A 14,089-nucleotide genomic window follows, 5' to 3' on the forward strand; every position below is an offset into this window, starting at 1 on the left:
TATCTCTCCTTCCCTCAGAGGATTCGGCTTAGCTTTACGTTTGATGTTCGCGTACTCTGCTTCTTTCAATTTCTTCTGGCGATCTCTGTCAAGAACTTCTTCTATCGACTTCATGCCCGCTGATGGAAATCCCGGCAGCTTGTCTCTAAGGACTCTTCCGAACATAAGCGCTGACGGGGCTACTCCAGTAGTCGAATGTGGGGTTGAGTTATACATTAACAAATACATTCGTAAATCCCACCTCCAGTCAGACTTTGATGTTTGGCTTATCTGCAGACGTTTCTTGAGCGCTCTGTTTGCTCTTTCCACCTCTCCATTGGCCTGTGGCCAATAAGGAGTTGTTTTCCGATGTTCGATGCCATATTCCCTACAGAACTCTTGTACTGCTTCGCTTACGAACTGAGGCCCATTGTCAGATTTCATCGTCACCGGAATTCCATATCGGCAGAACGTCTCATGTAATGCTAGAATAGTACTTTTTGCAGAAATCTCTTTCATTACAATGACCTCAACAAAACGGCTATAATAATCCACTATAACCAACAAGTTATGGCCTGAAGGCAATGGACCCATAAAATCTACAGCTATATGCACCCAGGGCTTTTCCGGCATCGCTGTACGAATTAATGGTTCCGGCGCAAAGGCATTCGATACCAAAGTACAATCTCTGCAAGTTTTGACAAATTTTTCGACTTCAGCATCCAAACCTGGCCACCAGACCTTTTGCCGTAGACGTCTCTTCATGACCACCATGCCCGGATGCCCTTCATGTGCGAGCTCCAGCGTTCTACGGCGCATCTTCTCCGGAATGATTATCCTCTCTCCTCGTAACAGTACTTCTGATGAAGCACATAGTTCGGTTTCATATGCCTTGAAAGGTTTGGCGTTTTCTGTCCATACTCCGTGCTCTAGTGCTTTTATAACATCCTGGATCTGCTCATCTCTGCTTGATTCTTCCTGAATTTCCTGTAGCGTGATAGCCACCGGTGCTGACGTAATAGCTAGCATTCGAACGAAATTTTCATTTTCAGGATCAAAGGTTCCTACTACCTCTTGCGCTACCGGCAGCCTCGATAGTGCGTCAGCTACATTCATCGGTCCTGGTTGATAAACAATCCTATATGAATATGATTGCAAACGCATTATCCACCGTTCTAGTCTGGCGCACGGTTTCGATCTGGGACTGAACAGGAATTGTAGCGGTTTGCAATCGGTGACTAAATCAAATTTGATACCTTGCAGATACAGCTTAAAACGATCAACCGCCCAAACCAACGCTAGAGCCTCCCTTTCGGTCTGGAAATATTTCCGTTCAAGGTCTGATAACGACTTGCTGGCATAAGCAATGATTCGTCCTTGTTTGTTTGCATCCTCTTGCATCAAAACTGCTCCTAGACCATATGGACTTGCATCCGCTATCAAGACAGTTTTGTTTTTAGGATTGAAAAATCCCAAATGGCTGATGTTTGACACGGCATGCTTAATGTCTTCAAATGCCTGTTGTTGAGCCGAAGTCCACTGAAATTTATTTTCCTTCTTTAGCAACGCCCGCAACGAATCTGTTTTTGATGCTAGATGAGGTATGAATCTCCCTACATAGGTAATGAGTCCCAGGAAACTTCTCAGCTCAGCGGTATTTCCAGGCCGGCGGAATTGTTCTACTGCCCTAACCCGACTTTCTGTTGGTTTTACTCCTGCAGCCGACAAGTAGTGACCTAGAAATTCCAACTCATCCACGTTATACAGGCACTTGTCCTCATTTAGCAGCACGTTATATTCTTTGAAACGTTCTAAGAGACACTTAAGACGAAAATCGTGCTGTGCTTGAGTACTTCCCCAAACCATTGCGTCATCGAGGTACACTATAACCCCTTCTAACCCCGCTACTAGTGTATCCATAACTTTCTGGAAGGCCTCTGGCGCACAACTGATGCCGAACATCAGCCGTTTATATCTGAGTTTGAAAACAAAATTCCACAAGTTAGAGTGATCGTTTATTTTCCATAAGGTTAAAAGGGTTTTAGAAATTACGAAGCTTTACCTGAACAATCCATATTTCGTTATGAATGTTGTGATCACGCGAGAATCCTCTGATATTTCAAGTTGGTGGTATGCGTCCTTTACATCGAGTTTTGAAAACTTAACTGCGCCATCCACACCAGCCAATAGCTCCTCAATAACCGGAAGTGGGTGTGATTCCCGGAGTACCGCTTGGTTGGCACGACGTATATCTACGCAAAGCCTTATCTCCCCAGACTCCTTAAGAATCGGTACTACCGGGGAGACCCACGCAGAAGGCTCGTTTACTTTCTCGATAATGTCCCTGTCTAGCAAGTATTCTAGCTTGTCGTGTATTTTCTCCTCAAGAGCGAATGGTGCACGGCGATACGATTGGCGAACTGGCTGAACCTTTCGGTCGATCGGAATTTCTACCACTATTCCTTTGATCTTCGGAAAGATTGCCGGCCTCTCTGTCACTGATGCTACATCGAATCCCACTTTTAAAAACTTTCAGTTCCTTGGCTGTTGCATGTCCCAGTAAGTTTTGTTGACCATTTTGAACCACATAGAATTTCGTCAAAGTCTTGTTGTCGCCAGCCTTAATCTCTGCCCAGAACATACAATTTATTTGCATGGGCAGTTTGGTAGCATACGCCATTAGCTTCCGATCTACAACCGACGATATTCCTGTTGTTTTTATGCCCGCCGCTTTTGCCTGCTCCCAGGTTGCCTCTTCAATTATATTGGCGTCGGCACCTGAGTCAATGACCATCGCAATTTTGACTCCTCCTATAACGAAATCGAAGGTATTTTTCCCCATAGCGTAGAAAATGGCTTCTTCTTTCTGGTTCTCTGGCTCAACCTCTTCAATAAGTCTAATCCGCTTTGTTCTCGAAGTTGCGTTATCGCTTCCGGCGGTGCGTTTCAAACAACGGTTCATAAAGTGCCCCAGTTCGCCACATTTGAGGCACTTAGCATTCTTGGCTTTGCAGATGTTATCACCTTTCAAATGACCCTTCCTTCCACAAGCAAAGCAAGATCTGTTGGTCCATTTCGTCGAATTTGTAGATCGGAACTCGGACTGAAATTTGGGCTTTGACAACTGCGGACGCCGAATCACCCGATTCACAACATCCAACTGATGTTTTATTTCGCCATGTGAACGATCCAGTTCATTCATTTGCTGTTGGACATCGGCCAAAGTGGTCCCCAGTGTTACTATTTCGTCCAGAGTCATGTCTTTTGCCAGAATGTGTCGGCGTAGATCTTTTGATCTGCAAGTCTCCACAATTTGTTCAATCAATCTGTCTTCTGTTTCTCGCTTATCAAAACGATCGAATTCGCAACGTTTTGCCTGTATTCTGAGCCTCAAAACAAAATCAGCAAATCTTTCGTCAGGTTTCTGTTCAATTTGACGGAACAAGTGTCGCTCATAATTTCGACGACGCATGGGCTCGAAATGTTCATCGAGTTTTCGAACCGCAACATCGTAGTAAGGAGGATCACGTACTACGAGTGGAACTTCTTCAACCCCCGGCAAATGGTCGAAAATCTCTTGAAGATCTGGGCCAGCCAAATGTAACATTTGGGATCTTTTCTCCCACTGAGATGATATTCCGCAAGCATCAAAGTAACGTTCCAACTCGCGTTTCCATTTCTGCCATTCTACCGGTAGCCGAGATCTATCTGCTAGTATCTCAAACGATCGCACGCGTCTTGCTGATTCCATCCTAAAGAATTTCAATTTTCTTTTTTTAATTTTCGTTTCTACTATTTAAAATAATGAAGATCTCGTGGATGGATGAATGGATGCATTTTATTATTATTATTATTTCTATTCCTTCCCATAATACACATTCCCAAATACATACTTATTGACCCCGAATAGTTCACATGCATGTTTTGAACTACTCAACATAATTTCCAGTATTTTTCTTTTGTTATTATTACCTACCTTAAGATTCTGCCAAACTGAGAGTCTGAACACCTCCGTGATAATCGATCATTAACCAGTATTATCTCATTTTCCACATCAATTTCTCGAAATCCATTAAAATCCACCATTATAACGACATTTTTCTTATTTACTTTTGCCTTTCATACCTTTGTAAACATTGTACTTACTAATGCTCATAAACCAATACGTTTCCACACTAATGCGTACCCTTTTTTACAACTCTCACTTACTCCCCTGCTTCGTCACTGGTATAGTTCTATGTGCACCAAACCTCTGAGTAACAACTATAACATAACTGCAGCTCACCGTTAATGTGACGTAACCATCACGTGTCCATGTAGAAACCTATACGCAGAAAGCTGAGAGTCCTCAGACCCACCACGTTTTTAGCTCCTGCGTTATTTCCAATAGCACCCAGTTGCTTTATCTTCTACGCACACAGTTGCGACAGCCTATCGGCACACAGTTGCCATTCGAAATATTAACGTACATGATACCTCTTCCTCTAGCACTCTGTTGCTTTTCTCTCTATCACACACAGTTGTGAGCCACAATCGGCACCCAGTTGCCGAACCGAAGTATCCATGTACATAACGCCTTTTTCTCTAGCACTCTGCTGCTTTCTCTCTATCACACACAGTTGTGAAACTCTATCGGCACCCAGTTGCCAACCAGAGTATCAATGTACATAACACCTCTTGCTCTAGCATTCTGCTGCTTTTCTCTATCTCACACATAGTTGTGAAACGCTATCGGCACCCAGTTGCCAATCCAAAATCACATCGCACATGATATTTCCTTTTAAGCCTTTCAATTTTTTTTTTTTCACTCTGTTACGAACATCCATAGACACCCCTTTGCCAACCGAATGGTTCAACTCTTTTTTTTCGCCCACCATCGAATTTTCTCAATAAAACATAACTGCGAAGCCCATAGCCACCAATCCAATGAGTATATAACGAAGTCTAACGTCGCACTGCTCTTTCGCCTTCACACAGAAACCGAGCCGCGTCGGATATTCATTTCAATAATTCACCTCTCACTCATACATACTCACGGCAAGCTCAGCTTAAATCTCTCGTGCGTGACGCCATATTTTTTTTCACGCCACTGTGTTCAGACAATTCTAAATCCAATTTCGAACGTTTTCACATTCACAGTAATTAGCTATTTCTGTAGATAGATTATTTTCTTCCGCTTCATATTTTTTTTCAATAATTTCATGGCTCGAATGCATCCACCATCATCTCACTTTCCTCATCGTGGTACACTTATCTTCACGAGGAATTCAAGATCTTTTCTTTTGATTTAATAACACTCACCTTCTTTTTTTACTTTTTTCCACTTTTTTGGAATGGTTAAAGAATTTCGGTACTGAATCACTTTATCAAACTTTTCACCTCGTCGACAAAAACTGTGATATCGGTTGCTCGCAAAGAAAACACGTGTGCTTCGATCGGTAGTCTACTCAACTCTAGTTCTCCTTACTTTATTCTCTTTGTTTAGCATACCTTTCCCTTGGGTGTATTTGTGTTGTCTTGTAGTGATGAATACTAATACATAACCCAGTTAACCCCGACACTACAGGTCCATAATCCGGCAGCGAGCCGGATTACATGGGAATCAAATGGAGGGTCCATAATACGAAACGTCAAATTTGTAAACATTCCTATTATGGACCCCGGGAGGGTCCATAATAGGCATTCGGACAACAGTTTTCCAAATGCATATTTCGCTGGAAAAATCGAATGATTTGGTATGTTTCATGGGCGTACTATGAAGAAAAAACATTGAACTTGTTGTTAGGCTCCACAAAACGTATATGCATCTGAGATATCATTGCGGAAAAGCGTCGAGATTGAATTTCAGCTACTAAAGGGTCCATTACTAGCATTGAAACCCTATTTATGTTCCTCCAAAAATATTTGCTTCGTTTTTTGCTAGGCTTCTTAACAAAAAAGTTTATAAAATTAAGCAAAAATTTATGTATGAAGTTCAAACAACATTTAATAAATCATTACAAAACTAAAATAAAAATCAAACAAGTGAAAACTTTATAATTCTACTCAAATCATGAAATAGATTATTCGAAAATTGTTTTATATTGTAAGTATTGCCAACAAGTTGTCCCGGTAAACGTTATATTGCCAACCAGAAGGCAGTGAAGTAAGCCATGTAGAAATCACCTATAAGATGTCAGGGAAATACATCCCGTTTTTTTTTCCTTTTTTCGGTTGGTTTTCACCAATATTTTAACTCACAAACACATCGTATCTCTTCTAGTGAGGACATTGTTTGGTATGATATGAAAAGTAAAATGTGCGATAGTTTTTAACTGAATATACATGGTCCATTCTGTATTTAAATAGAGCTTCCCGGGAACTACAGAAATCCCGGGAAATACGGGAATCCCGGGAAACAGAAAATCATTACCCGGGAAACGGGAATCCCGGGAAATCTCAATTCCCGGGAAATGTTTCCGGGATTGAAAACTCTAGCCAAAGTGATCCGTCACTGTGGGTGATCCGTAACTGTGTGGGCATGGTAAATGTTAGAATCAAAGTAAATAAATGTCCAGTTTTGTCTTGAATAAATTTAGTGCATTTGTAAACCATCCTTAAATAAATGTCGCGTGTGTAGTTTTTGAGTGGTCCAAGAATTTTGATGGCCTGTGACCCAGTTAAAACGACCGGTGAAGGTCCCCAGAAATAACTAAATTCCGAGTGTCGAGGAGCCATCTACGGAACAGGGTTATCGCAGGCGAAGGTTAATCGCCCCAATAGAATTCATGTATTGAGTTCTTTGCTAACAAATTGTGCTCGTAGATTCAGGAAATTCTTGGATAACCCACATTGTCCACAAACGTCTTAGGCTACAAATTATGCCTAGCTTTCAGAAATTTACTTGACTGACTTACAATGACCATGGAAGAACGAGCATTCAAGAAGCATTCATTTTCCATGTGGATTCATCAGAGAAACGTAACTCAATTGGGTATCAACGTGTTATGCATTTCGAAGCTACGTGAGACATTGAACAAGAGAAGAGAATTAGGGTTTCAATGCTAGTAATGGACCGCTTAGTAGTTAAAATTCATTCTCGACGCTTTTCCGCAATGATGTCTCAGAAATACGTTTTGTGGACTCTAACAACAAGTTCAATGTCTTTACTTCATAGTACACCTATGAAACATAAAAATGACATATTACACCTATAAAACATAAAAAAACTGTTTAAATATCAGTATTTATGCGTTTCAAACCTAATATTTTGTCTGAAACTGCTGACAAACAATGCAATCGAAATTCCCCCGATGAATTTTCATAGGAATGATTCTGCTTTAAGCGTTCTTCTTCTTTTTGGCATTAACGTCCTCACTGGGACAGAGCCTGCTTCTCAGCCTTGTGTTCTTATGAGCACTCCCACAGTTATTAACTGAGAGCTTTCTTTGCCAAAATTGCCATTTTCGCATTCGTATATCGTGTGGCAGGTACGATGATACTCTATGCCCAGGGAAGTCGAGGAAATTTCCTTTACGAAAAGATCCTGGACTGACCGGGAATCGAACCCAGATACCTTCAGCATGGGGGGCCCAAATATCCGCAGAGGTAAACGCGCAGCTATTCAGCAAGACCAAGCTGAGGGTCGTGGGTTCGAATCCCATCGGTCGAAGATCTTTTCGGGTTGGAAATTTTCTTGACTTCCCAGGGCATAGAGTATCTTCGTACTTGCCACACGATACACGCATGCAAAAATGGTCATTGGCACAGTAAGCTCTCAGTCAATAACTGTGGAAGTGCTCATAAGAACATTAAGCTGAGAAGCAGGCTCTGTCCGAGTGGGGACGTTATACCAGAAAGAAGATGAAGAAGAACCTTCAGCATTGCTTTGCTTTGTAGCCGCAGACGCTAAGGGGTCATGCACAAATTACGTCACGCTCCGAGGGGGGGGGGTCAAGCCAAGCGTGACAAGCCTTACAAAATTTTCGAAGGTCTCATCAGTGCCGTAGCGTGCGGTTGGCCAGGTTGGCACCCGCCAAGGGCGCCAGCCTGAAGGGGGCGCCAAAATGCGCGAATCACTTGGGACAATTCTCAAAGGTGCATATTAGATTAGGGCTTATTATTAGTAGCAATTCAAAAAAAAAAAAAAAAAAAAAGGACATAATAAAGAAACATACAAAACAGGTTTTGAAAGGCTTTAACCCCACTACCGGCAGCTTCATTTTGAACCGCAAAAAAATATTTAAATCGTGATAACTTTTTTGTTACTGGGTATTTTTGCACTATTTTTCACAAGTTCTCAAACAACTCTTCTAGTTTAAGAATCCATGTCAATATTAATCATTGATGATCTGGTTTTGAAGATATTCCAATATTCCTTGAGGGACCGACATTTTCCATACAAAATGTCTTTGGCGGCCATTTTGTTTTTGATCAATTTATCAAAAAAATAAAATGTGGGCTATACATTGTCAGCTAATAAGAAGCTACTCTGAAAAAATCATGCAAATCGGTCAGTATTCTTGGAGAAATATGAAAATTACGGTATGAGGTTTTTTGAAGTTTTCAAGATCTTCATTTGGCCAGCGTGGTACCAGAAACATAAATGCTCATTACTCAAAGAGGGCTTCACCAAATTGCTTCATTTTTTCACAACATACTCACATTAATGTATTGTCCCATGAAGTGAATACCCGAATGCGATAAAAATTCTGTAGCCTTAGATATTCACGTGGGTTATGGCTAGGCGTCGGTCCCCCAAGGAATTTTGGAATATCTCCGATTCCAGATGACCGATAATCAATATCGACACATATTCTAAAACTAGAAGAGATTTTTGAGAGCTTGTGAAAAACTGGTGCAAAAATACCAAGAAACAAAAAAGTTATCGCGATTTGAATATGTTTTTTTGGGGTAAAAAATGAAACTGCCGGTAGAGGGATTAACAAAATATGCAATAAGTATTTCAAAAGATATTGTTCATTCCTATATATATTTTAAAAGTTTGAAGTTCTAATAAATACACATAAATTTAGTTTGTTAATGAGAAGAAACAAAGATTTGTATCATTCAGATGTGTATGTATACTGAAAGTTAGACTGTATGTTTCGATCACTCGTTTTTTTAGTAAAATTTCGAGAAATATTTCACAGAATACTGAACATGAATCTAAGATTATCCTGAGTGGGATCCACGTAATTATGGGCAGATTTTCAACAGAAAATTGGGCAAGATTCTCACAGAATCAAATACAAGATTCTAAGCAGCAGGCTCTTGCTTTATCTTGATCGGTCTTTCATATAATTCTAGGCGTCATTCTGATATAATGTTGCGTAATTTTTTCATAACTCTAATTATTTTGTAAACTGATTTTGATACCTAGACGAAAATTCTCACACCAGACATAATTCTAGAATTTGTAATATATTTTTAACTAGTGTTCCCAGCAAACTTCGTCTTGCCATCAAGTGTTGAAAAACGCTATGGATCGTCCCATACAAAATGACAGTTCCGTGCACTCTCGTTTTTTCAACGTTCCCGGTGAATATCCTGGGATTTTTATACACACAAACTCGTTGGAACCCTTGACGAACAAAACAGAGAAAAAATCATTCAAATCCGTTGACCCGTTCGCAAGCCATTTCGTGACATACAAACATCATTTCATTTTTATTTATATAGATAACCGTAAACATGTTCTACACTAGCTGAAACTCGTTTGGTTTAAAAAAAATGCGGTGGAAAAGTTGAATGTAACTATTTAGACTTCTTCATTGACATTATTGTTAATATTTGATCACCTTTCAAGAAGTATGCATGATTGACATTTTCCATGTTCACCTTCTCTTCCACCGTAAAAGTTCTTGTAACAAAAAACAGATTTTTTGCGAATATTTACATTTTTCGATATCTCACTGTGAAGAATGCTTTCAATTTCAATGGTAATAGCAATTCCTTGAAAGTAAATTGAAAACTCTTCGAAATGTTTCAAATATTTTTTTTATTGATTTACAAACAGCAGTTTTGCAATAAAACTTTTAAATAATGTCTTGACTAAATCTACGCAAAATTTCAAATAAAAATATTTGCTTTTAAATCCTAGAGAATTTTCTTTGCTTTCTCTATGAATTTCCTGAAAAATGATATTTCTATAAATGTCCAAAGAATCTAAACCATCCTATCATATCTCAGAAAATATAACAATTTTTCTATTACTATTATGAGGTTAGTCTTTGTTTAAGAATCATAATTTTGTAAAGGATTGCTATGGCTTTCGAGTTGTATTTCTGGCTTAAGCTCCAAATTTCTTTCCAGTTATTCAGAGCGAAAAGTTTTAAAACTCTGCTTGAAAGCAAATGGTCCGGCATGTACAGGAGAATTTTTTTAAAAATTTGCATTTCACCAAAATTTACAAATTTTGTTTGAAACATCTAGTAGAAACTGTACATTTGTTCTTAGCTGTATGAACTCTATATTTCTTCGGAATTTGTCGAAGGAATTTGTCAATCCATCTTTCTGATATTATTTAAAAGTACTCAGAAAATTTTCATTAAAAAATAAAAGAATACTCATTTTTTCTTGCAGGAAATTTAGTCAATAATTTAATATGTTCTGATCTCAAGGAAATAATATGACCTTTTATGACACTTTTGAGGATTTTCATAAAAATTCTCGTAGAAATCGCTCAGATTTTTTTTTTTGCTGAGCTTTATTAAGGGGCGCTGAAATGGAGGTTCGCCAAGGGCGCCATGAAGCCACGCTACGGCTCTGGGTCTCATACAAAAAAACGTGACAAAGGGGGGGGGGAGGTGGTCGAAAAAGTCAAAATTTAGCGTGACATAATTTGTGTACCATCTCTAACCACTCGGCTAAGGAAGTGTTAATTTTATGTTTTTCTGTACTGCCCATAACTGCATAACAGTCACATTCGACATTTTTGACAAATTGGAGTTAATACCATGGAGAGTCATCAAATGATAAATACTTTCGATCAACTTACTGAAATCTGTGAGATTGTTCTAGAAAATTGGAAAAAAATACCAAGTTGTTTTGCCACATTGGTAATAATAACCGCATAACAGTCACACTGAGATTATAAATGAGCCTTGTAATGTAATAGCAATGAAATTTCTATCAGAATCATTTTCTGACTATTCACCTAGTATGCGATATCAGTTGTACAAAATATCAACCTCAAATAAGCTCTTTTGAATTCCTGGTAATTTTTGGAAATTTTAGTTTTCTCTCATACTGCCATAAAATGCTCAGTTAATGTTCCATTTACTCAATGCCTACTTTTGTCGAATGTTACAAATATGCAGTTATGGGCAGTGTAGGAGGTCCATAATACGCAAAGGGTCCATAACCGGCATCGACTCCCTATTTTTAAAACGCTCATTGTTAATATGGAAATCACTTTTGAATCGCCCCTCGGCAAATATTAGTTCGTGATGAGCTGTCATTATGTGAATCAAAATGTCATAGTGTCTAATATAAATCTTATATATTGGTTCATAATACAAAAAATAGAACAATACTCGCATACTCTGAGATAACGCCCTAAAAGCCATTGGTAGCCACGTGTGTAGCTCGTTGTTTCTGAGCAAATGAAAGAATAAGCATCCAAACCAACATCACGGGCAGGTAGATAATGATCCTTTCTTCCCCATAGCGTTGTAAAATAACATGAAAATCTATTCAAATGCTCAGAAATAATGAGCTACACACATGGTTACCAATGGCTTTTAGGGCGAGATCAGAAGTTATGCGAGAATATACTAAAATAAAGTCATAATTATAAAAATAAGCTATTTCGAGCATTGCTCAACAAATTGTAAATTCGTCACAAAACAACCTACAGTAGGTGCTATTTTAGTATCAATTTTATTTGTGAATTTCGAAAACAATTATATTTTGCCACCAACACTCTTTTCAGCCCACAGCATGACTGGGACTAAAACTTGCATTCAAGTTCGCTGTCGATGTGAGTGAATTGTATAAAATTTCTTGCTATGGGTTCATTCAAATATTACGTAACGCAAAATATGATAATTTTAGTCCCCCTCCCTTCCCCACGTAACAGCTTTTGTTTGGACAATTTTAAATTTTTGTATGGACTGTAACACCATGTAAGACCCCCTGCCTCCCTCTGTGGCGTTACGTAATATTTGAACGATCCCTATGTGGATTGAGTTGCCATCGAAATGATATGCAATTCCAATTAGAAACGTCATCCAGCTATCTGTTATCATCCTTTCTCTTCTTTTCGTCTCTCTTGAATATAAGCTGAAGTTCGAGGGCTTTACCTGGTTGGGTGACTATAGGAGATTGATGTTGATTTTGTTCTGTTTAGTTTCACCGGTGCTACTATCTGAATGATATTGAACATTGCTCGCAGAATGTCCACTGTCGATATAGCTGGTAAGTACTGTTTGTGTGATTAAATTAAATCCGATTAATATCAATTGAAAATGTTAGGACAGCAAGATAGTAATTGTATAAAACTTAAGCATTGTTAAGTAACAAATACAATATCACTTTAAAGAACATTCCAGAAGACACTGAATCTCAACATTAAAATGCATACTTATTCATTTTGACAATTTATTTTTTTCTAGCTTTACGAATAAAATATAAGGAAAAGAAGGACATTTTCCATGAATCCAGCATCCAGGTGAAGGAACCATTTAGTCTATTTCGAAAATGGTTCGACGAGGCATGCAATACATCGGAGATCATTGAGCCAAATGCAATGTGCCTGGCAACAGCAACAAAGTAAGTAGAAGCAGATTTCATGAAGCTGAGCGCATTACTAAAACTGTTTAACTATTAGAAAATTATCTAGCAGAATTTTTCTTCACCAATGCGTTTTTTAACCAATTCTTTAAAGAATTATCTTAATAACCTGTATTATTTTTATCTTTTCATATTGAAAAAAAAACGCAAAAATGTTATGTATTCAGGATGAATTGTTAATTCGTATAGACTGATAAGATTGTGTCTCAACTAATGGTCTCATTATCTTATATAGGGATGCTATTCCGTCAGCACGGTTTGTGTTGTTAAAAGACATCACCGACCAGGGTTTCACCTTTTTTACCAACTACGGAAGTCGCAAAGCAGCTGAAATTGTAAGCCATTTAAAAACTAGAATGTTACATACGTTTCTTACCCTATAATTTCTCATTTTTCAGGCTGAAAACCCCAACGTGGCCCTCACGTTCTACTGGTTGCCCCTGAGACGATCTGTTCGCATCGAAGGTTCGGCGGAGAAAATATCCCGCGAAGAGTCGGAAGCCTACTTTCATCAGCGTCCCCGTGCCAGTCAAATCGGTGCCTTGGCGAGTCCCCAGAGCCAAGCGATTCCGAGCCGCGAGTATCTGGACCAAAAGGAGCAAGCCATCAAGGATGAGTTGGGACCGGAAGGAGTGGTTCCCCTGCCCAACTGGGGTGGATACTTGGTGCGGCCGAGCACGATAGAGTTTTGGCAGGGACAGACCAACAGGTTGCATGACCGTATTCGATTCCGGCAGAAGTTGAAGGGTGGCGAAACGGTTGACGGAGAAGTGTTGCATCAGGGAGAAAGTGGTTGGTTTTATGATAGATTGGCTCCGTGAGACGGAGTATTGATGTGCTATTGCTGCATTTAATGCACTTGTTGATTCAACACTTATAATGTTGTTGTTTATAATGAATACACTGTTGAAACTCTATTTGAAGCATCTTTTTTTTTTTGAATTATTGATAATGTCTTCAAGCCCTCTACAAGAAGACTTCTTCCTCTTCTTATTCTTTGCATAACGTCGTCACTGGGACAGAGCCTGCTTCCCAGCTTAGTGTTCTTTTGTGCACTTCCAGAGTTAATTATTGAGAGCTTTCTTTGTCAATGTTGCCATTTTCGCATTCGTATATTTGTGTGGCAGGTACAATGCTACTCTATGCCCAGGGAAGTCAAGGAAATTTCCATTGCGAAAAGATCCTGGACCGACCGGTAATCGAACCCAGAAACCTTCAGCATGGTTTTGCTTTGTAGCCGTGGACTCTTACCACTCAGCTAAGGAAGGCCTAGAAGGTTTTGTGTGGCTAAGAAAGGATTTTGAATAGATACCAATGTGATGTGGCCCAAATATAT

At 39.2% G+C, this 14,089-nt stretch overlaps 1 protein-coding gene across 1 annotated transcript; it reads left to right on the top strand.

The window, feature by feature from the left end:
• The first annotated feature begins 12,200 nt into the window (after positions 1 to 12,200).
• On the top strand, positions 12,201 to 13,676 carry LOC5575781 (pyridoxine-5'-phosphate oxidase). Its single transcript, XM_001662155.2, has 4 exons — positions 12,201 to 12,378; positions 12,576 to 12,732; positions 12,989 to 13,088; positions 13,152 to 13,676. Exons 1-4 carry the CDS (start codon positions 12,333 to 12,335, stop codon positions 13,572 to 13,574), a joined length of 726 nt encoding a protein of 241 aa, XP_001662205.1. The 5' UTR covers positions 12,201 to 12,332; the 3' UTR covers positions 13,575 to 13,676.
• Positions 13,677 to 14,089: the final 413 nt, after the last annotated feature.

The sequence above is a fragment of the Aedes aegypti genome, chromosome 3, assembly GCF_002204515.2.
Source record: "Aedes aegypti strain LVP_AGWG chromosome 3, AaegL5.0 Primary Assembly, whole genome shotgun sequence".
Lineage (NCBI taxonomy): Eukaryota > Metazoa > Arthropoda > Insecta > Diptera > Culicidae > Aedes > Aedes aegypti.

What these genes read in the sequence shown, in the direction of transcription:
- LOC5575781 (XM_001662155.2), top strand. Translation starts at nt 12,333, where the DNA reads ATGATATTGAACATTGCTCGCAGAATGTCCACTGTCGATATAGCTG. An exon ending in GTCCACTGTCGATATAGCTG is followed by an intron (nt 12,379 to 12,575) that starts GTAAGTACTGTT and finishes ATTTTTTTCTAG; the next exon opens with CTTTACGAATAAAATATAAG. An exon ending in GTCGCAAAGCAGCTGAAATT is followed by an intron (nt 13,089 to 13,151) that starts GTAAGCCATTTA and finishes CTCATTTTTCAG; the next exon opens with GCTGAAAACCCCAACGTGGC.